Raw genomic sequence first — 19,152 nt, forward strand, 5'->3', positions numbered from 1 at the left:
AAAATTTAGAGGTCAAATAAATTATTATACGATATTTTTAATTTTTAAATGCATTTAAAAGAAACTAAATCGAATATTGAGTTGCAACTTGAACATTTTTCATACTGGTCCCTTTACGTGAGTAATCCGCGCTGCACTAGCATGTTCATTTAGAATTCATAGTTGTACCACAAAGAATTAAATAAAAAAAGGAACATCATTTAAGCTTATAATTGAATTAGTGTTACCCTCAACCGGGTTATCAATTTAGTTGAAAGTTTATAGAAACACTATTTTATAATTTAAATAAACAGTATCATTCGATGATATTTTATATTTTCACTTAAAACTAATAAAATATACAGAACCCAAGCTAAATGTATTGGTAAAACATTTAATTTACCATTAAGATGAAGTTTTTATACTTTAGCAAGTTAGGAAATGTTCTTACGTAATTAAAATAATTACGTAATTAAAATAATTAATATTAATCGAAAATATTTTAGTTTTTCACTTTAAAAATCAATAAAAGATATAGAACCCACACTAATTGCATTGATAAAACATTTAATTTATCATTAAGCTAATCAGTTGCATATCTATACTATTGGTTAAGCTCCTGATTGAATCTATGTCATCCTTAACCAGGTTACCAACACGGTTAGAAACTTACGGAAATATTCTTCCATAATTAAAATAAAAATATCATAATTTATTTAATTAAATTATATATTAATATTAAATGGAATTAATAGAATAATAATAGAATTTTCTAATCTCTAATTGAATTTTACATCCTTAAATAAATAAATAGAGACTGTGATTTTTAAACAATTATGCGCTTCAATATAATTACTAGGAGTAAGCGCTTAGAATCATATTTGAGAGTTTTCACTAAAATATATTTATGGTGAGATTTCAATTCACACCAATTATATTAATAAAATTTTAATTTACCATTTAGTTAAAGCTCTCTTTTTTATATTTTATACATTTTAATTTTAAATGCATATTTTATTACATTCACCACTTGCACATCTATACTACTTATAATATATTTTATTAAGTTGATGTCACCTCAACTAGGTTACCAACTCGATTAAGAAATTACGAAAATAACATTTCATAATTAAAATAAATTACACTATTTTAAGATATTTTAATATTTTTATTTTAACAAAAATCAATTAAAATATGTATACGATACGATTTCAACCTGCATCAATTGAATTAGTAAAATCTTAAATTTTCACTCAACCAAAACTTTATTTTAATATATTTTATAATTATTTTTACTTTAATTTAACTTTTTCATTTTAATAATTTAGATATTCCATATTTTATTATTAATTAGTTTCAAATAATATATTTTATTATTTATTGTATATAATTTTTAACAAATAATTGTTTTATAACTTTATAATTTTAATACGTATACGAGTCTAGTATATTTAAAAGAGTTTAATTTATATTTAATTCGCAGATTAATTAAAATATTTAAAAATAAAAGAGAAAATAAAACAAACTTGCTTTTCAAATAAAAAAATTAAAGACTTAAAATATCATTTCCACTCTAAAGTACATCATTACTTTTAATTTAGTACCTAATTTTTATTTTTTTCCAAATCCATCATAACTAAAATTATGTTTCGATACCAGGTTTGCTCTATTCCCGATAAAAAAGAGACCCTAGAATTTTAGTCTATAATTTATTGACAAGTAAGTTAATTATAGAAATAAAGTGAACAAAAGTTTTTTAATTCTTTATATTTTTAGTGATAAAAGTTTAAATTATTTTTTAAATGACTAAAACTCCATTTTCTTCTTTATAACTTAGGGTTTGCAGACAATATTTATCTATTTCCTCCATTGGAGTTCAAGCTCAAAATTCAACAATAATAAAAATATAATTAAATTATTTAATAAATATAGATTTCAAATTATAAAAATTATATTTTACATTTTATTTTTAAAATTTTAAACAATATCAAATTTTTAAACGTAGAATTTTTAAAGAATAATATAATATTAAAATAAATAAAATAAAAAGTAAATAAAAATTAAAAATATATAAACTTTAGAAAATCTAAAAACAACCTTTAAGTAATAATGTATAAGAAGTTGTGAAATCTCATCTGTTCTTACATTCAATAAACTGAAAACTATATCATCACTATTTTTAAAATTAACATAATCACTAAACACTTGAAAAATAAAACAAGGATGGACCGTCACTTTGTGTTTGGTCCTCACGAGCGCCACCTCTCCAAAAGAAGATATAAATTCTATAAAATAAAAGAATTCTGGATATTAGTAATATATATATATATATATATATATATAAAGTAAAAGAATTCTACAAATTATTTCTACTAACACAAGAAATACATGCTGTAGCCATTAATAAAACAGTGAAGTTAATGTAGTAACAGCATAAAATGAAGATTTAAAATGCTTAAAAAGACAACCTGCGGGATCCTAAACTGAGTTACCTTGTCACCTCAGTTTACATGAAGCTTTTATCGGCTAAAAGGGCCACTAGGATCAAGTTGTTTGCAGAGTCCAAGATAAGTAAGATAAAGAACCCGATCTTTAGCACCAGTACGATGATTCTTGGTATGTTTGCAGAAATACTTTAACTGCTCCAAAGTACAGCATCCCAACAGCTGTCCCAAAAACAAAAACAGCCAGTTTATATCTTTTTTCTTGTCGGCAATCACCGGCTTAGCACTGTTTTCTTGGTTGCAGTACTTGCATTTGGGTAGTACAGGGTTCAACCATGAAAGAAGGGCTCTGTCGTGCATGGAGTTCTTGTTTTCAGCTATAAAGCTCCCGATTTCACTGAACTTTTCTTTCAAATCGAAATCCATGGAGTACTGTTTCTCGCATTTCTTGCATTGAACAAAACCGGTTATTTTGGATATGTTTTTTTCGGATAACAAATAGTTAATGTTATAGACCGTGGCTCGGTGGTTCGTGGCCCATGGGAATGGTGGTTCCACCGTCTCGCTTTTACCTTCTCGTAGGTTTTGTGTAGGGTTCCTCCGAACACGTGAAGGTCGAGGAGAACTGCTGCTAGTGACGGAAACAGGCGCCGCCACGGCCATCGAGACAGGTTCTTGAGGGTAAGAAAGGGAACCAGGAGACAAAGTTTGGGATACTAACGATGAGTTGATAAGATTATGAGGGGCAGCCGCCGGTACCGATAAGTCCGGACCCTGAGACAAAGATTGAGATAATATAGAGGAGCTGAGAACAGCATGAGAGGAAGACCCCGTCACCGACAAGGCAGGTTCCTGGGAATAAACGAAAGAAGCCGCCGGAGGTGACATAAAACCAGGGTTAAAAAGGATATGAGAAGTTGATAAGGTGAGAGGATGAATCGGTTGAGAAAGCAGCGTTTGCATTGACAATGAAACTGCGGCTGCGACTGCTGCTTGCTGTTGAGGTGATGATTGTTGCGGTGGCATCACCGACAAGGATGAGAGTGGAGGAATACTAGAATCTTCTTCCGACAATCTAGCTCCGGTCCTCCTTGTATCATTAGACAATGATAGTCTAAGCAAATCCTCATCTTCATCATCGAAAGCTTGTGAGTTGCTTCGATGATCATGAGTGCCTTTTCTTTTCCTCATGATATCGTGTTCTTTCATTTCTATAAGATTTCAATTTGAGAGTACTGATAGAGTGTTAGCATTTCAAAGGGTTGAAGACTAAAAGATTCAGAGTGAAATGGAATAAATTATAGACTAATTTGGATGAGATTATACTTCTTTTGAAATTTTGAAAAGTTTCTTCTGATCGTATTTATCAAGTCAATCAATTTGATTTTAAGTTAAAATTGTTTTAGGGATAGAATTATCGAATCACGTTTTTTTTTTTTATAAATAAATTTAATTATATATTCCATAAATTTCACTGGTTTTATTTTTAAAAGTGTCATTTCACTGGTTAAATTGAATTAATAAATCAAGTAATATCAAATTTAATATCACATAACTAATACAACATTGAAAAGTATATTATTTTATGTAAAACAGCGAACATGTTGCAAACAGCACTATTAGTCCTCCATTCCTGTCAAAAGTCAGTTTAGCATTAAAAATACTACAGAGTTTAACATTAAAAATCAAACATTATCTCAACCTTCTATAAATCCAATTCTAATACCGAAAATATTTAAACTATGTTAATTGTTATCTAAATGTCTTATGAGTTTTGACCAAATAATAATGTCAAACGATAACTCTAATTGTTAAAATAGTCACTCCTTGTATAGTTGTATTATTAGACAATGATAGTCTAACCAAATCCTCATCTTCTCCATCGAAAGCTTGTGAGTTGTTTCGATGATATTCTTCGACATAAGTGTGCTTTTTCTTTTCCTCATGATATCGTGTTCTTTCATTTCTAGAAAATTTCAATTTGGGAGTGATAGAGTGTTAGAATTTCAAAGGGTTGAAGACTAGAAGATTCAGTGAGATATGGAATATAAATTAGAGTAATTCGGATGAGATTAGAGTTCTTTTGAAAAGTGAGGCATCAAATCTTTCTTCTGGTTGTATTTATTGTTAGGATATCGAATTTGTTGGGATTATAAGTAAATCAATTTGATTTACAACTGAAATTTTTATTTTTATTTTATAAATAAATTTAATTATATATTCCATAAATTTCACTGGTTTTATTTTTAAAAGTATCATTCCACTGGTAACACTTGTTTTTTTTTTAGGAATTTTACTTTTTAATATTGTTTTAATTATGTGATATTAAATTTGATATAGTGTATATTTACATAGTGAAATTTTGATTATTTTAATATTTATAAATATTTTTATTTTATATTAAATTTTTGGTGAATTATAAAAATATCAAAGTAAAATCCTAACAACAATGCAACTAGTGTTATTTGAACCTAAACCACGTTTAAGATGATGAACATCATGATTATCAAATCAACATACAAATTCATATTTTAATTATTTTATTATTTTTAGTCAAAATGATTGACTTCGAAAATGTCCCTAAAGGATAGTATTATTAATAACGTAGTGTATGATTAAATGTTGCAAACTGTAAGCTAAAATTTTTACCATTTTTAACCATAATTTTTTTCTTTACATTCCTCTGAACATGTCAAATATATAATTAATTACGATTTATAATATTAAATTATGTAATATTCTTGTTTATTTAGATTCATTAGAACATGTAAAAAATATAATTAAACTAATTATATTAAATTTATTAGAAATTAAATAACAAATTGGATGACATTAGATTTCTTTTAGTTTTCAAAATGTTTTAGAGTTGCCCATGATATCTAAAGATTATCTTAAGATATTTCCGGATTCCTTCAATCATTTTGCAGTTTTTAAAAATATTTTCATATGTTCTATTAAAGCTGAATTGTACTTCACTAGTCAATTTCTTTTACGGTGTAAAGGAAATAAAAAGGAATTTAACGGGTGAAGCGATTAATTTGATAATTTTTTATTAATGATTATATTTTGATTTATCAAAATAGAAATAATTTAATTTTAAAGTTTATAAAACAAAATTAATTTGTCAAAAAATTGTCATGTAACTGTCGTGCTAGTATGATTATGGCTTAGTTTGACATTACTTCTAAAAAATACTTTTAGAGTTAAAATCGTTTTAGAGTTATAAACAATACTAAATAAACAACTTTTAGAGTAAAAATGCTTTCGAAAATTACTTTTGAATCCAAAAGTAAAAGTAATTTTTTAGCGTCTACTTTTGGTAAAAAAGCTTTTAGGAACAAAAGATAATTTTAACCATTATAAAGTATTTTATATAATATTTATATTGGGTATGTAATTACTTTCCTATTGAAATTTATTTTAAATATATGATATTATATATTTTAATATTTAAAATATGTTATATTTTAATGTTTAAAATATAGTTTATATATTTGAATTAATTTTATAAATAATTAATATTAATTATTTAAAATATTTAAAATTTATATTTCAAATATTAAAATATTAACAATAAATTAATTTTTATATTTTACTAAAATATTATAATTTTAAAATTATTTAAATTTGACAAATTTTGACAGAAAATACTTATGATTTTAATGTCTAGATTGACATTTTAAATAGAAAATATAAGATTTAATTTTAATTTTTAAGTATGGGAACTAAATCTCGTATTATCAAAGTATAGAAGCTAACAACATATTTTAACCTTATTATTATATTTATGAAAACTTTTGATCTAAGTAAAAATATTATATAATAAATATATGTATTAAAAGTTATATAAAATCATAAAAATAAAAAATTAAATTTTAAAAATAAAAATAAAAAATTAAATTCTAAATATCTGAAAAGAATAATCACCTAAAGCTATTTTAACCAAACTTAGTCGAATTAAACTGTCAGTGTTGTAATGATATACATGATCCATGTTTACAAAAATTGATATGGTATCAACATTGCATTTTGTTTTGATTTTAGTATGAATTTATATTATTTTAATATTTTTATAATTTCATTCAAAAATTAAAACTATGTTCATTAATTTAGATTCATAAATCTGATTAATAATTATTTAATCTAGAAAAATAACAATTAAGCTATTTCACATTTTTAATTCATAAAAAATTTAAAACTGTATTTTTTTCCCTACTAACCAATTAAGAGTTCCGTACAGAGGCTCGAGATTTATTTTGGTTTAAGTCATATTATTTATAAATTTTATACATATTGATTCTACTTTGTTTAAATATATCTTTACAATGTATTAATTATAATTGTAATTGTGATTATATCTATACTTATTATATAATTTTGGATTAAATTGGTGAAATGGATTAATCGGCATTAACTTAGTTGTGAAAAGACGAAAATATCCTCATATTTGTCATTTTATATAGGAAAATAGAAAAATAAATACATAATTCCGTAGTAGGAGTTGAACCATGCCTCTTTAGTTTTTTACATTTGTACTTTTATCATTCAACTAAATCTTCATTTATTATTTATATTAGGTATAACTCTTAATGTTTATATCTTTTGTCAAATTGACTATTATTCTTTTTTTTTAGTTAAATTTGACTATTGACATTTGAAAAATAGTCAAATATGATCATAACCTCTTAAAAAACTAAATTATTGTTTATTTAATTTGAAATATTGAATAAAATGTTAAAATTTTAAATATGACCATTCACATGATAACCCGTGTAACTCATGTTATTTTAAAAATTTATGAACTTTTATTTTTTAATATTGTTATAAATTTTAAATTATTTATCAATGTGATATATAAGACAAATAGTGTCATCTTGGCATAAATTATATGTGAATCTGCCATGCAGGTTGCCATACCAACATAATTAAAACATTAATGTTTTAGTCAACATCCTATTAAAAAACTATTCAACTTTTTCTAAAAATTAAAAGTCAAACTTAATTAAAAATAAAATCAAATAAAAAGATAAATATTAAATATTAAATTATTCATTAGACCAGTAATTTATAATTATTGTGTAACTTAAAATAAATTTGGAATTGGCAAAAGTAACGAGTACTTACCATATATGAAGAAAAGGCCAAAATCCAAGTATTGCCAAAGATCCTGCCTCTTCCACTGATTTCAAGTTTAAATATCTGCTTTTTCCTGCATTTTTCCTCGACCTTTTCGACGGCTTCTCGATTTAAAGGTAATTCATGCAATTTCTTTTACGCTAAATGCGCTTATCTGATCTTATTCTAGAACAAGTTTATTCGATCTTTTTAGTTATTAATCGATGAAAATAAGTTTTTTTTGGTTTTTGATTACGGTTTAGGGATTTTGTTCGTCGATTCAATTTCCATTCAATCAAACAAAGAATTAAATAAATTATAATGCTATTTTTGAATTTTGATTGTTGGATGGAAGAGTGATGGAGAAGGTTGTGGATTGCCTAGAGAATGCGTACCAAGAATTCGTTGATGCCGCCGCCGCTGTGTTGGAAACAAAGGCGTCTTCCGATTGTGAGCGCACGGCGGCAACGGATACTGCATTGGAAAATTTCAAAAAGAAATGGGAAACGTTCAAAGCGGCATGTGATCAAGCTCAAGAATTAGTTGATTCCGTGAAGCAAAGGATAACGGCCAATACGACGTTTCCTGTTAATGAGGACATAATCGATATCTTCGACCATTCCATTGTTGATTTTGATGATTAGAGAAGGTAACTCCATTTTCTCTTCTTTTTATCTATTTATTTTTCTTATCATCATGTTTTTCAGCAATATAAACATGTTTGGTTTTCATTTTCGATCTTTGGATGGAATTTAATGGGAACAAGTGAGAGTTCAATTTTTTTTGGTTGAATTTATTTATTTTTTACTGTTCAATTTGAGAATTATAGTTCTTGAGCTCCTTTGAAATGAAAATTTTGAGGGGAAAAATATTTTTTTTCGAAGATTTTGTTTGTACAGATGTTAAGCATGCATGTAGACGAGATTGTGCCTTTGCGTGTTGAATCTTGGGTCTTCGACACTAAAACACAAACACTCTCGTACCTATTCAAAGCATGGTTCATTTGATCTCCCGCACACTTTGTGCGCTTATAATTTTTGTTTGAATGTTGTTGTTAAATTCTTTTCGATAAATTATTATATTAGTAGTGATTTAACTATGAAAACTTATAAAATGATTATTCAATTATTAGTAAATTTATTTTTTAGTCATTAAACTATTGAAAGTTACAAAATGATTACTCAATTATTCAGTTTTGTTGTTTTAGTCACCCAATTATATTGGATTTTTTGTGTCTCTATTTTTACATTAGCTAGTTTGTGAAAAGAAAAAGACAAAATTTAATATTGATATTGATATTTTTGAGCCTTAGGCAAAATAATAAATTGGAACCCCTTTTACAAAAAATTATAAAATGTAATATAATAAATTGGGCTCCTTTAATAAAAAACAAAATTAAAAAAAAAATTGTACCACTTCCAGTTTGGACCCTAGGTGGCCGCACTTTCAAATTACCCCCAAGTTCGTGCTTAATTGAATAATTAAATAATCATTTTATAATTTTTATAGTTGAGTGACCAAAAATAATTTACTAATAAATAAATAACTATTTTATAAATTTTAATAGGTGGATGACAGAAATAAAAATGGCCTTTATTATAGTTTACTTATTTCTTTTATTTTTTCCCTTTCCTTTTCATTAGAAAAGTATAGTACCAAAATCTATGCTTATCAATATTTGAATATGCATACTCACTTTAGAGCATATTCTAGGTCTATACATATATATACTTATCAATTTTTATAGTGGGTGAGATGCTTTCACTTTACTGTATATTTAGGTGCAAATGAAATTTTACAAATTTTTCATAAAACTGACATCATTATTGGTTCTCAACAGTGTTACCTCTTCATTAATTTAGAAACGTGTTTCCAAGCATTCTTTAAAGATGAAAAGCTTGTGGCTAAAATTAAATATGGACATCCAAAAATATAATACTAAACATGCTATTAGTAATTAGGGGCTAATTTAGGGGTTAGCAGTGCACGGACTCCTTAAAATTAATCATTTAAAATTTTTAAAATTTTAAATTAGTATTTAACCCTCTTAAAAATAATAAAGTTTTGATTTAATCCTTTAAAATTATATTTTTACTATTGTAAAATTACAATTTAATTTTAGCTCCTAAAAAATTTCTTGACTTTACCTCTGTTAGTAACCTTCTAATATTATTACATATGTATATTTATCAAATATAATTTATTATTTAAATAAAATATATCTTAATATTGAAGTTTATAACTTCTAATATTTAGTACAATAATTTTCAGTAAAACAACACTTCATAAATGGGGGAGGTTGGCCAGGTCCCATGTAAGATCAGGCCCAAACGTAAGCCTAAAACAAATAAGTAGATGGAGTTCACGAGTTTTAATTAATTAGTAATTAAATTAAAAGAATTTCAACAAATCAAATTAAAACTTTATTGATAATCTGGATAATTCTAAACAATAACACAAAAATTTAACAGCATATAACATTTGAAAATTTCTTTCAAAAAAAAATAAGAGATTAAAAATTATAATTTTAAAATATTATATTATACTATTATATTTTTTCATTAAATTTTGAAATTTTTATAATTTTTTATCTTTTTGAAACTTAGATTTTTTATGAAAATCAATATAACAAAAGGTCCAAAGAAAGCCCAAAATATTATATATTAGTCACTAAATTATTAGTAAGTTTTTGTTTTGGTTATTTAATTAAAAAATTATAATATGATTATTGAACTATTTTAAAAGTTTTCATTTAAATCATTGAACTAATCAAAAGTTTTTATTCAAGTCATTGAGTAGTTAATTTTTTTTAAAAAAGTATCATTAATGAGCTTTAAGTGATGATTTGACGATCGGTATGGTGGATCAATACCAGTTAACGAGTAAAAGAACATACAATCAGTGTCAGAGATCAGAGAACAAAACTGTTTGAATTTTGGTTCATAGGTTTGTGATGTCCAAAGCTATTTCATGAAAAGAAAATTTAAGTTGAATTATAAAAGAAAAAGGGGAAAAACTTATGATTAGCGTAGACAATACGAACAGAGAAAATCATATAGCATTGATTTTAACACATCGATAACTTAAATATAAAATTTTGAATAATTCAATTATTAGTCACTAAAACGAACTTATTAATAATTTCAGCTAATAATACTTTGGTGTAAACTTTGTTTGAAATAAAAGGTGTTTTAAAACAACTTATCATTGGGACAAGTCTCTTGCATTTTGTTTATAAGCTATAGAAAGAAGGGGTTCGGCTCACACGAGAATCTATGGACGAGTTCGCTGACATGCAAATTGAGCTCGAAAAGTCCTTTGCGAGTGAGAATATGGTGAAGTAATTGTTTGCAGTTGTAAGCAAACCGAAACAACGAAGTATTCTGACCCAAAATAAGCACAAACAAATAGCAAAAAACGAAACCCAAATATTGCAAACAAAAGGCCCATATCATTCTTAGTTACGCTCTCTTTCTCTTCCACGATCGGCGGGGGGCTGCTGTGGTAAAAAAACTATTCTCTATTCCGCCTCAACCCGAAACAGCTTTCTCAATCAACGACCATCTGCGAGTAATGGATAACATAGTAGATTCCTTAAACAAAGCCTACCAAGAATTTGTTGCAGCAGCAGGTAATGTCCTCGAAACTAAGGGATCTTCGGCTGCCCAAAAGACGGAATCCACGGATACGGCATTGGAAAGCTTTAAACAAAAGTGGGAAACCTTCGGACTGGCTTGCGATCAAGCTGAGGAGTTTGTTGAGTCAATCAAACAAAGGATAGGATCCGAGTGCTTAGTCGATGAAGCCACCGGGAATTCGTCGGAGCCGTCGACTGGGCTGCCCCCCATCAGTGCCGTCCGTTTGGAGCAGATGAGTAAAGCTGTTAGATGGCTTGTGATTGAGTTGCAGAACGGTTCGGGAACTGCTTCCGCCCACCCATCGACACCTTTCGATGGTAGGTTCTCGGAGGATGGTGGTCAGTAGGTAGGGTGTTTGTCTTTTTGGATTCAATGTGCATTTAAATTGCCAAATGATGAAAAATCCATAGTTTTATATGCGTTAAATTAATGAACTCGTTGCTTTAAGTTTGTTGTTGTAGAATTTCAGAGGGATGGCATCTTCTGTATTAATTATGTAAATTATAGTGCAAAGCCATTGTTTATGGGAAGCATCCCATCTCCAAGCTATGTAATTTTTATAACCACAGGTTGAATAGTAGTTTGTCTTTTTGTCTTTGTTTATGCATCATTGGACATTTACAGTCCTACAAAATTAGGGTCATGGGTGGATTGAATTGGGATCATTTAGTGTTGCAGTTGCTAGATCATCAGGGAGCTTGTTGTTTACTTATATTTGGGTGAATCTGAATATCCAATATGAGTATATATATTCAGCATATTTCTGTTCCTTTTAAAAAAAAAAAAAAGGAAATGTATAGGTTTTTAGATGATCTTAACACCATATCCATATTATTATATGTTTCAATTTAATGTATGTTTCATACATGAAGGTCCAAACACTGAACTGTAGAATTTTTGTAGGTTAAATTCTGTTTATTATAGATGTAGTCCTTGTATTCTAATTTATCATATGTAAACATTCAATATCTCCAAGTGATTTTCAAAAAGTTACGGACTTTTAGCTAATGAATTTAATTTTTACAATTTGATCATGATAGAAAGAGCTAAAAATAGTTAAATTCGAGACAACTTGAGCATGGTGTGAGACTGATAGCAAAATGAATTGATCGAATTACAATATATAGACTAAATTTGTAGCAGAATTTTAACTCTTCTTTTTTTTAAGTACTAAGTTTGAATCGATTAGGCATTGAATCATTGACAGAATTCATGTAACTGTCAGTGTCATGAAAATTGATTCATTTTAACACACAACTTTTACTATCCTTTTAAGAGACCGAAACAAAAATCATAATTTAAAATACTTGGCCTGTAAGTCTATACATGCCAATTCATAACAATGTTAAAGTCTCCATTAACTATGAAAGTAAGCTCTAGAATATCAATTGTGGCAAATGAATTGCAGCATTGCAATGGAGGACATAAAAAACCCCCAAACTGAGTTCAATATTCTGTTTCAAGCACACCATCTATGAGTCCAAACTCCATAGCCTGTTAGAGAAAACATCACAGCAAGATAGCACACTCGTTAGTTAAGTCTTGGCTTCCATTTAAACATACAGGGAATATGGGCCCTTAAAAATGGAAAATCGATTTGAACTCAAGGTCATTCGTGTTTTCTCATGCTCGAAAGAAGCAAGAACAAGCATCATGTTTTTTTAACAAAACCAGAAAGCAACATTACCTCGGAAACAGATAAGAAGCGGTCCCTCTCTGTGTATTGTTGCACTTTTTCAAGTGGTTGGCCGGTGAAAGCCGTGTACATTTTGTCAATTTTCTGCAAAAAAAAAAAAAGTACCAGTAAAAAGGCTAAAAAGGTTTGGTAGAGTATTTTGGTGCTTTGAGTGTATTCGTATTAGCATAGAGAACACAGTTATAGGAATGGGGAAATTCAGAAAGCATAAAACGGAGTTTGATCCACTTGGTTCATTGGTGGTTACTCAGAAAAAAGTGCAAAATTAAAGAAGAGGAAATTACATGGCGAGATTGAACTGCTTCATTCACTTGGCGCCTGACATCTTCAACATGACCCTTCAAGAAAAAAAATATTGCATTATGAAATCAATTTTGATAAGAAATAATGTAAGGTCCGATCAATTTCAATAAATGCACGATAAATCAGAGAGTTCAAGAACTTCAAAATCATTATATAATGCCACAAATTTAGTCACAAGAAACGAGAGTTTATCTTCTACAGCAAAACATACACCTAAATACAAAGAAAGCATGCATTTATCAAACCAATAATTAAAAGCTTTAATCATAATAAATAATGCAATGATTAAATTAGAGTTTTTGCATGAATATTTCGACAAATTAATGCTTCTGTCATAGTAATAACCATTCCTATTGAACAAGTCAACCAGATATGTATTATCCATTTCAAATCTTCTTATCTACTTCACCGATTGTTCTTTTCAAAATGTAGCAACTAAAATGCAAATAAAGTTAAATCATACCCCACATCCACTTTGTGGTTGGTGTATCATAATACGAGCGTTAGGCATTGCATAACGCATGCCCTTCTCTCCACCAGCAAGAAGGAGAGCTCCTTGGCTTGCAGCTACTCCAAAACAAACTGTGCCCACCTTTGGCTTTATCTGAAATAAAGACGATTTGATGCTTGCAAAATAAGACTATTTGAAAAAAGTATGCAGCACCCTTTTCATTGGAACAAGTACTAATATTTCATACTACAGAGTAGTAAGGAAAAATACAGAAGAATGGGATAAAAAAAGGTTTAGAATCTTACCCAAGACATGCAATCGTAGATTGCCAAGACTGAATAGGTGCTTCCACCAGGGCAGTTCAAATACACCTGACATGGTATAGGTTAAAGTTATAAACTAAGAGAAGGTTCTCAAAATCTGGATATAAAGAAGTCCTACAACCTACTCAAAAATGGAAAAATAGAGAATGGAAACAGAATTAGTAAAGCTATAACCACACCAGAATATCCGCATTTTCATCAACAGTTGCCAAAGTCACAAGCTGTGATATAACTCTTTGAGCAACCTGTGAATTGACTGGTTGCCCGATGAAGATGATACGATTTCGGAATAACACAGTTGAAAGGTCCAAAGGCCCCCCTGGAGTCATTACAGCTGGCATCACAGGTGGATTCCCCGTTTTAGCTTGTATTGAATCGTAGCTGTACATTAAAAAGTACTATGATGCCTAATATAATATAAACTGCAACTGATGGTATGTTTGGTAGAGGGGTGCGAACATTGTCTCATCCAATAGCTAACATACAATATAGCTTAGAAGGTAGCAAAATCTTAACAATTTGATCAAAGGATTTTCATTCCAAATTTGACTTTTTGTTCCTAACAATGTATAAGGGACACCTTCGTTAAACCATCAACGAATTCATCCTTCAAAACCAATACAGACACAAAGCAGTAATATGCTAATTACAGCAAAAAGATAAAGAAACCTTGGATTGGATTCAAGTAAGCCCTTCTTGTTGATCTTCATAGGTAGCCCAGCAGTTCTACTAGATAACCCTGAAACAAAGGTACACAATTTATATGTACAAAGCAGATATCACAAGCAATTCAAAATATCCAAAACTAAAAACCTTGAATATAAATAAGACAAAATTATAGTCTACAAAGCACTGACCAAAGGGTGCAACTTAAATTAAGACAAGATTAAAGGTCAATAAGAAATTAATTGAATTTCAAGAATAAAGAAGTTACCCATTGTAGAAGAGTCTCCATAAGGGGATGGCAATGCAGAGACTATCAACTTCGTCGAGTTTCTGAAAATTAAAATTATTTTAAAGTAAAAAGAAAAAAGAAAACAAATTTCAAATTCAGAGAAAACATGTACCTGGGAGAAAGGAATGAAATAGAAGTGGGTCTGGTTTGAGTACAGAGAGAGATATTGAAAGAAGCTGAAACAGCCGAAGCTACCATTCTTGTAAATATATATATAATAAGGGAATTTGAGATTTTTTTCAGAGAAATTCGGAGGAAGGGAGGGAGAGTTATTTGCAGGTGATAGCAAGGGCAACGAGAATCGCGGTTACAGGCTTACAGCTAAAGCAGGTGACTTTGTTTCTGGGTTACGATTTGACCCATAGTTTTTTCTAGGAACTTCTATTTGCCGATAGCCCGATTTCTTGGATTGTTGGACCAATCTGTTCGCCTTCTTCTTTCTCAAATTTTAGTGTTTCAATTAGGCCTTATCCAAAAGAGTAGTTAAATTGGGCCAATTGAACTTTTTACTTTTCTTTTTATAAAAACACCTATCCTCTACTTCTTAATTTTGATATTAAACAAATAAATATCTTAATAATTTACTCACTGACAATTTTAAAAGTTTATTTTTTTTTATCAATTTATTTTACTTTTGATTAGTATAGTAACAACTTTAAAAACGAACTAGATCAGGATCATGCCCTAAATATTTAAATTGAGCTTAATATATATTTTAAACGGGTCTAATTTATTTATTTAAATTTATTTTTTAAATTTAATATTTTTACTCAAATCTTTTTAAAATTTAAAAAAGATGTTCGAGTTTGGAGGAATAGGCTACAGGTCAGATCTAGTTAAGTTCACGGACAAGGTGTTTTAGGTTTTTTTTTTTTTTAATAATTTAAATATATATTCATCCAACATTCTACACAAACAGGCTGCTCTGATAATTGAGCGTTTGTTTATGTAACAAGATTTCCTTCTCTGAAACATTGGCGGTGACTTTAAATCGCAATAGTCTGAAGGTTAGGCTCTCTCTCTGTCTTTTCATGGTGTTCCATTTTATTGATTTTCGTGTAAATATTGTCATATATACACATTGGGAATTTGGCATTTCTATTTTACATTGCTTGTAAAATGTTTGTGAAAATGTCTAAATGAAAGAGGAAACAGAAAAACTAAAGCCTTATTAACAGCTATGTTGCCAAGACAAACTCGAATCATGACGAAGCTGCGGGAACTAGCTTTGCGAAATTCTTCCACGAACTCAATTGTTGGAAATCAGTTAAAGCATCGGTATGGGTTCCACACTATTAGACAGACTTGCACAGAGTTTCCAAGGAAGCTCAAGAAAACAGAGAGAAAACCGTGGGTGACAAATATTAATGAATTGAAACGTATTGGTAGAGCAGAGAGGAAAGAAAGACAGATAGTGCGTGAAAGGATTCTACAACCACCCCAAAATGGGTTATTGGTTAACGAATTAATCCCAGTTGCTCATCAAGTTAACGCTGACCGAATCCAACTATTCACTTGTGTTTCTAAGGTTGCCCAGAGTATTGCCATATATTCATGCAGGTAAAAACAGACTAGAAATATGTATATGTATATGCTGACAATGGCTTGTTCTAGGTGGATTATAAATATCAAAAGTGAACTATCATACCGTGGAAGGAGGCTAAACGTATTAAACCCAGAAATGTCTTTCTTAAATATGTAGGCTTGTTATTTTCATTCTGGCCATATAGATATTGATGAAGTTTCTATTCTCTGTCTTTCTCTCATGGTGCAGTGTGTGTGGTGAAGTTCACATTGGCCATCGACCGCATAAGATCAGAACCTGCAATGTTATGGGTAGTGCAGCAAGCAAGGAGCACTGTTGGAGAAGAGGTGCCGTTGAACACGTCTTGCCTCCGGTGGAATCTTTTCATCTCTATGACAGGCTAGGGAGAGCTGTCTCTCATAATGAACGGCTTCAAGTGGATCGGATTCCAGCTATTCTAGAATTGTGTGTCCAAGCAGGCATTGATCTACCTGAGTATCCAACTAGAAGAAGAGTCTTTCCTGCTTACAGTATTTCTGGTAGGGTAATTGACTTTGAGAAGAGATTCCCCAAAGAAGATGCACCTGGCGAAGATATTTATGCATGTGGCTTTTGGCAGAAGAGAAACAATATAAGTGACGATAACAAGTCTGTGGACATGCAGCCTTGTGATCTACAAGGTCAGTTATTGTAGTTATTATACTTTCTGTTCTCAACTTATGATTGATTTCTTATTTATCTGAATAGTTCTGCTTCATATTGTCAAATATACTCGAACCTCTTGGAAAACTTCTCCGGTTAATCGTTGTATAATTATTCTTGAAATTTTGGATGAAAACAGGAGCAAGGTAGTTTCAAATGTAATCTGTTATACGATATGCAAATTTGGCATGGATATAACCTTATAGTTTTCTATTTGGCTACTAGGCTTGATCAAAATTGTTTGATATCTGGTACAGCTACTGCTGTTCGTGGGATGGAGGCATGGGAGAGAATGCGCTCAGGAGCCTCAAGACTTATGGAAACATATGCTGCCCAAACTTGTGGATACTGTTCAGAAATACAGGTAGGACCTAAAGGTCACAGGGTTCGAAATTGTCAAGCCTACAAGCATCAGATGAGGGATGGGCAGCATGCATGGCAGGAGGCAACGATTGATGATGTAGTTCCTCCTGTGTATGTCTGGCACGTACGAGATACTCAAAGCGAGAAACCACTAGTAAATGAGTTGAAGAAGTACTATGGTATGTTGCCTGCTGTGGTGGAGATGTTTGCACAGGCTGGTGCTAGTGTGCCCAATGATTATGTTGTTATGATGAGGGAAGACGTTGCTGTACCTGAATGGGATGAAGAAAAGTTGGTTGTTTAAAGCATTGCTCTGAATTGCATACATGGATAGCTGAAGCTTTTGTGTAGGTTAAGTTTTATGTAGCAATGACAAATTATATTCGGAATTGGGGTATCTAACTGGCGGTTGCAAAGAAATGATGAAAGTTTGTCAGAGTTTTCTCACCCTAATGATTAGTTAGTTAACAAATCGGAAAAACTCTTGAACTTTAACATCGTTCTTACAGGATGGTTCATTTGTGAATAGATCTCACGGAGCCAGATTGTGAAGTTCTCCAAACTCTCTCCGGAAATATCGATCTCATCTCTGGGTCTAAAGTTATTGCTAGTATGTTCTTCAAACTTTTTAATCATGCTCGTCCTATCATGCTTTCTTGCTCATCTTTTTCTCTCTAAAACCTGGTTCTTTTAGCCATTGGTAAGCTTAGTTTGATTTTGGTTCTTCCTGGTGGAATCACTAACGCTTTTATGTTTCAGGCTCTTCAAAGCTTCAGTCTTTGCTCCAGCGGAGGAGTTGCAATAATGCAGAAATATAAAACGATGCGGCTCTGGAATTTCTATCATCAATTGAAAGAGAGATACTGTTTCATTGCTGTTGCTTTTTGTATTAAAAAGGACGTCTGAAAGCTATAAACTGTTTCAACTAGACATTAAAGCTATTTATCAGAATCCGATTTGGTAAAAGATTCGTATCAGTGAAATTCCATTTTAATTTGTTGAACATACTTCATTCAATGTAGAATCATAAATTTTTAGTTTCTGACTTTCAGTTCAGTCAACTCAAAGCTTAAATTTTGTTTACATAAAAGGCATTTCATAAAACTATTAGATATGTATTCATTGACAATGGTAACATTATTTTGTAGGAAATTGCAAACAGCTGCTGATGGTTCCGGACATAGATATAAAGGTATAATCATTTAAATATCTAGAAGAACCTTTAAAATTTTGAGTATATCCGAACACACTTCTTTTGAATCTCAGTAACAAAGGATCGCTGCAATTTCATGTCTGAACTATGCACCAATCATTGCAGTAGAACTTTGTCAAGAACATTTGGTTAGTCTCATTTGAAGCTTTTTGCAGTAATGTTTTGATATTTTAAATATATTTCATTATGTAAGAATATGTTGTTCTGAACTTCTCTTTTCTGGGTTCGACACATGCGTCCAAATTTCACCAATGATGGAACAGCAGATAAGATTGTAGCCATGTTTTAAATAAGTCAAACCCCATAACCAAAAGACTCCCAATTATTAGGTGAGAATGAAGGGGATGTGTGCATGAATGAACCCCCATTAATGGCGTTGAAAATTGAAGTGGCAGTAATTAAAATGGATGCAGGATAAATGCTTTTGACAATTAACGGAACCGAC

The 19,152-nt window shown here is 30.0% G+C and overlaps 5 protein-coding genes across 8 annotated transcripts; 3 read left to right on the forward strand and 2 right to left on the reverse strand.

Annotated features, from left to right (window-relative positions):
* Window positions 1–2,498: 2,498 nt before the first annotated feature.
* Window positions 2,499–3,632, reverse strand: LOC108475283 (uncharacterized). Its single transcript, XM_017777253.1, has one exon. It carries the CDS (start codon window positions 3,630–3,632, stop codon window positions 2,499–2,501), a length of 1,134 nt encoding a protein of 377 aa, XP_017632742.1.
* A 3,894-nt stretch (window positions 3,633–7,526) lies between these two features.
* Window positions 7,527–8,319, forward strand: LOC108475716 (mediator of RNA polymerase II transcription subunit 32-like). Its single transcript, XM_017777699.2, has 2 exons — window positions 7,527–7,675; window positions 7,894–8,319. The coding sequence occupies exon 2, from the start codon at window positions 7,898–7,900 to the stop codon at window positions 8,180–8,182; it is 285 nt and encodes a 94-aa protein (XP_017633188.1). The 5' UTR covers window positions 7,527–7,675; window positions 7,894–7,897; the 3' UTR covers window positions 8,183–8,319.
* Window positions 8,320–10,648: 2,329 nt separating this feature from the next.
* LOC108475463 (mediator of RNA polymerase II transcription subunit 32-like) lies at window positions 10,649–11,810 on the forward strand. Its single transcript, XM_017777429.2, has one exon. The coding sequence runs from the start codon at window positions 11,112–11,114 to the stop codon at window positions 11,520–11,522; it is 411 nt and encodes a 136-aa protein (XP_017632918.1). The 5' UTR covers window positions 10,649–11,111; the 3' UTR covers window positions 11,523–11,810.
* Window positions 11,811–12,416: 606 nt separating this feature from the next.
* On the reverse strand, window positions 12,417–15,381 carry LOC108474734 (ATP-dependent Clp protease proteolytic subunit 6, chloroplastic-like). Its single transcript, XM_017776744.2, has 9 exons — window positions 15,017–15,381; window positions 14,884–14,945; window positions 14,619–14,688; window positions 14,129–14,330; window positions 13,932–13,997; window positions 13,639–13,779; window positions 13,157–13,210; window positions 12,864–12,956; window positions 12,417–12,670 (listed from the first exon to the last, which is right to left on the reverse strand). The coding sequence occupies exons 1-9, from the start codon at window positions 15,100–15,102 to the stop codon at window positions 12,623–12,625; spliced, it is 822 nt and encodes a 273-aa protein (XP_017632233.1). The 5' UTR covers window positions 15,103–15,381; the 3' UTR covers window positions 12,417–12,622.
* A 66-nt stretch (window positions 15,382–15,447) lies between these two features.
* Window positions 15,448–18,902, forward strand: LOC108474630 (APO protein 3, mitochondrial-like). Of its 4 annotated transcripts, none has more exons than XM_017776616.2 (7): window positions 15,448–15,911; window positions 16,083–16,464; window positions 16,679–17,109; window positions 17,389–18,104; window positions 18,254–18,454; window positions 18,643–18,686; window positions 18,761–18,902. In XM_017776616.2, exons 2-4 carry the CDS (start codon window positions 16,085–16,087, stop codon window positions 17,796–17,798), a joined length of 1,221 nt encoding a protein of 406 aa, XP_017632105.1. In that variant the 5' UTR covers window positions 15,448–15,911; window positions 16,083–16,084; the 3' UTR covers window positions 17,799–18,104; window positions 18,254–18,454; window positions 18,643–18,686; window positions 18,761–18,902. The 4 variants fall into 4 exon arrangements, with proteins under 4 accessions (XP_017632105.1, XP_052881375.1, XP_052881374.1 ...); XM_053025415.1 differs by having other exon boundaries at window positions 17,389–17,922; window positions 18,004–18,104; window positions 18,254–18,686; XM_053025414.1 differs by having other exon boundaries at window positions 17,389–17,841; window positions 18,004–18,104; window positions 18,254–18,686.
* Window positions 18,903–19,152: the final 250 nt, after the last annotated feature.

This window comes from Gossypium arboreum, chromosome 3, assembly GCF_025698485.1.
Source record: "Gossypium arboreum isolate Shixiya-1 chromosome 3, ASM2569848v2, whole genome shotgun sequence".
Classification (NCBI taxonomy): Eukaryota; Viridiplantae; Streptophyta; class Magnoliopsida; order Malvales; family Malvaceae; genus Gossypium; species Gossypium arboreum.

Bases quoted from the DNA above. Each gene is read 5' to 3' on its own strand.
- LOC108474630 (XM_017776615.2), top strand. From the start codon at position 16,085: ATGTTGCCAAGACAAACTCGAATCATGACGAAGCTGCGGGAACTAGCT. The intron at 16,465-16,678 runs GTAAAAACAGAC...CTCATGGTGCAG, and splicing joins ATTGCCATATATTCATGCAG to TGTGTGTGGTGAAGTTCACA. The intron at 17,110-17,388 runs GTCAGTTATTGT...TATCTGGTACAG, and splicing joins GCAGCCTTGTGATCTACAAG to CTACTGCTGTTCGTGGGATG.
- LOC108475463 (XM_017777429.2), top strand. From the start codon at position 11,112: ATGGATAACATAGTAGATTCCTTAAACAAAGCCTACCAAGAATTTGTT.
- LOC108475283 (XM_017777253.1), bottom strand. From the start codon at position 3,632: ATGAAAGAACACGATATCATGAGGAAAAGAAAAGGCACTCATGATCAT.
- LOC108474734 (XM_017776744.2), bottom strand. From the start codon at position 15,102: ATGGTAGCTTCGGCTGTTTCAGCTTCTTTCAATATCTCTCTCTGTACT. The intron at 14,331-14,618 runs GTTTCTTTATCT...TTTAATGTACAG, and splicing joins TTACTTGAATCCAATCCAAG to CTACGATTCAATACAAGCTA. The intron at 12,957-13,156 runs GTAATTTCCTCT...TTTTTTTTGCAG, and splicing joins AAGCAGTTCAATCTCGCCAT to AAAATTGACAAAATGTACAC.
- LOC108475716 (XM_017777699.2), top strand. From the start codon at position 7,898: ATGGAGAAGGTTGTGGATTGCCTAGAGAATGCGTACCAAGAATTCGTT.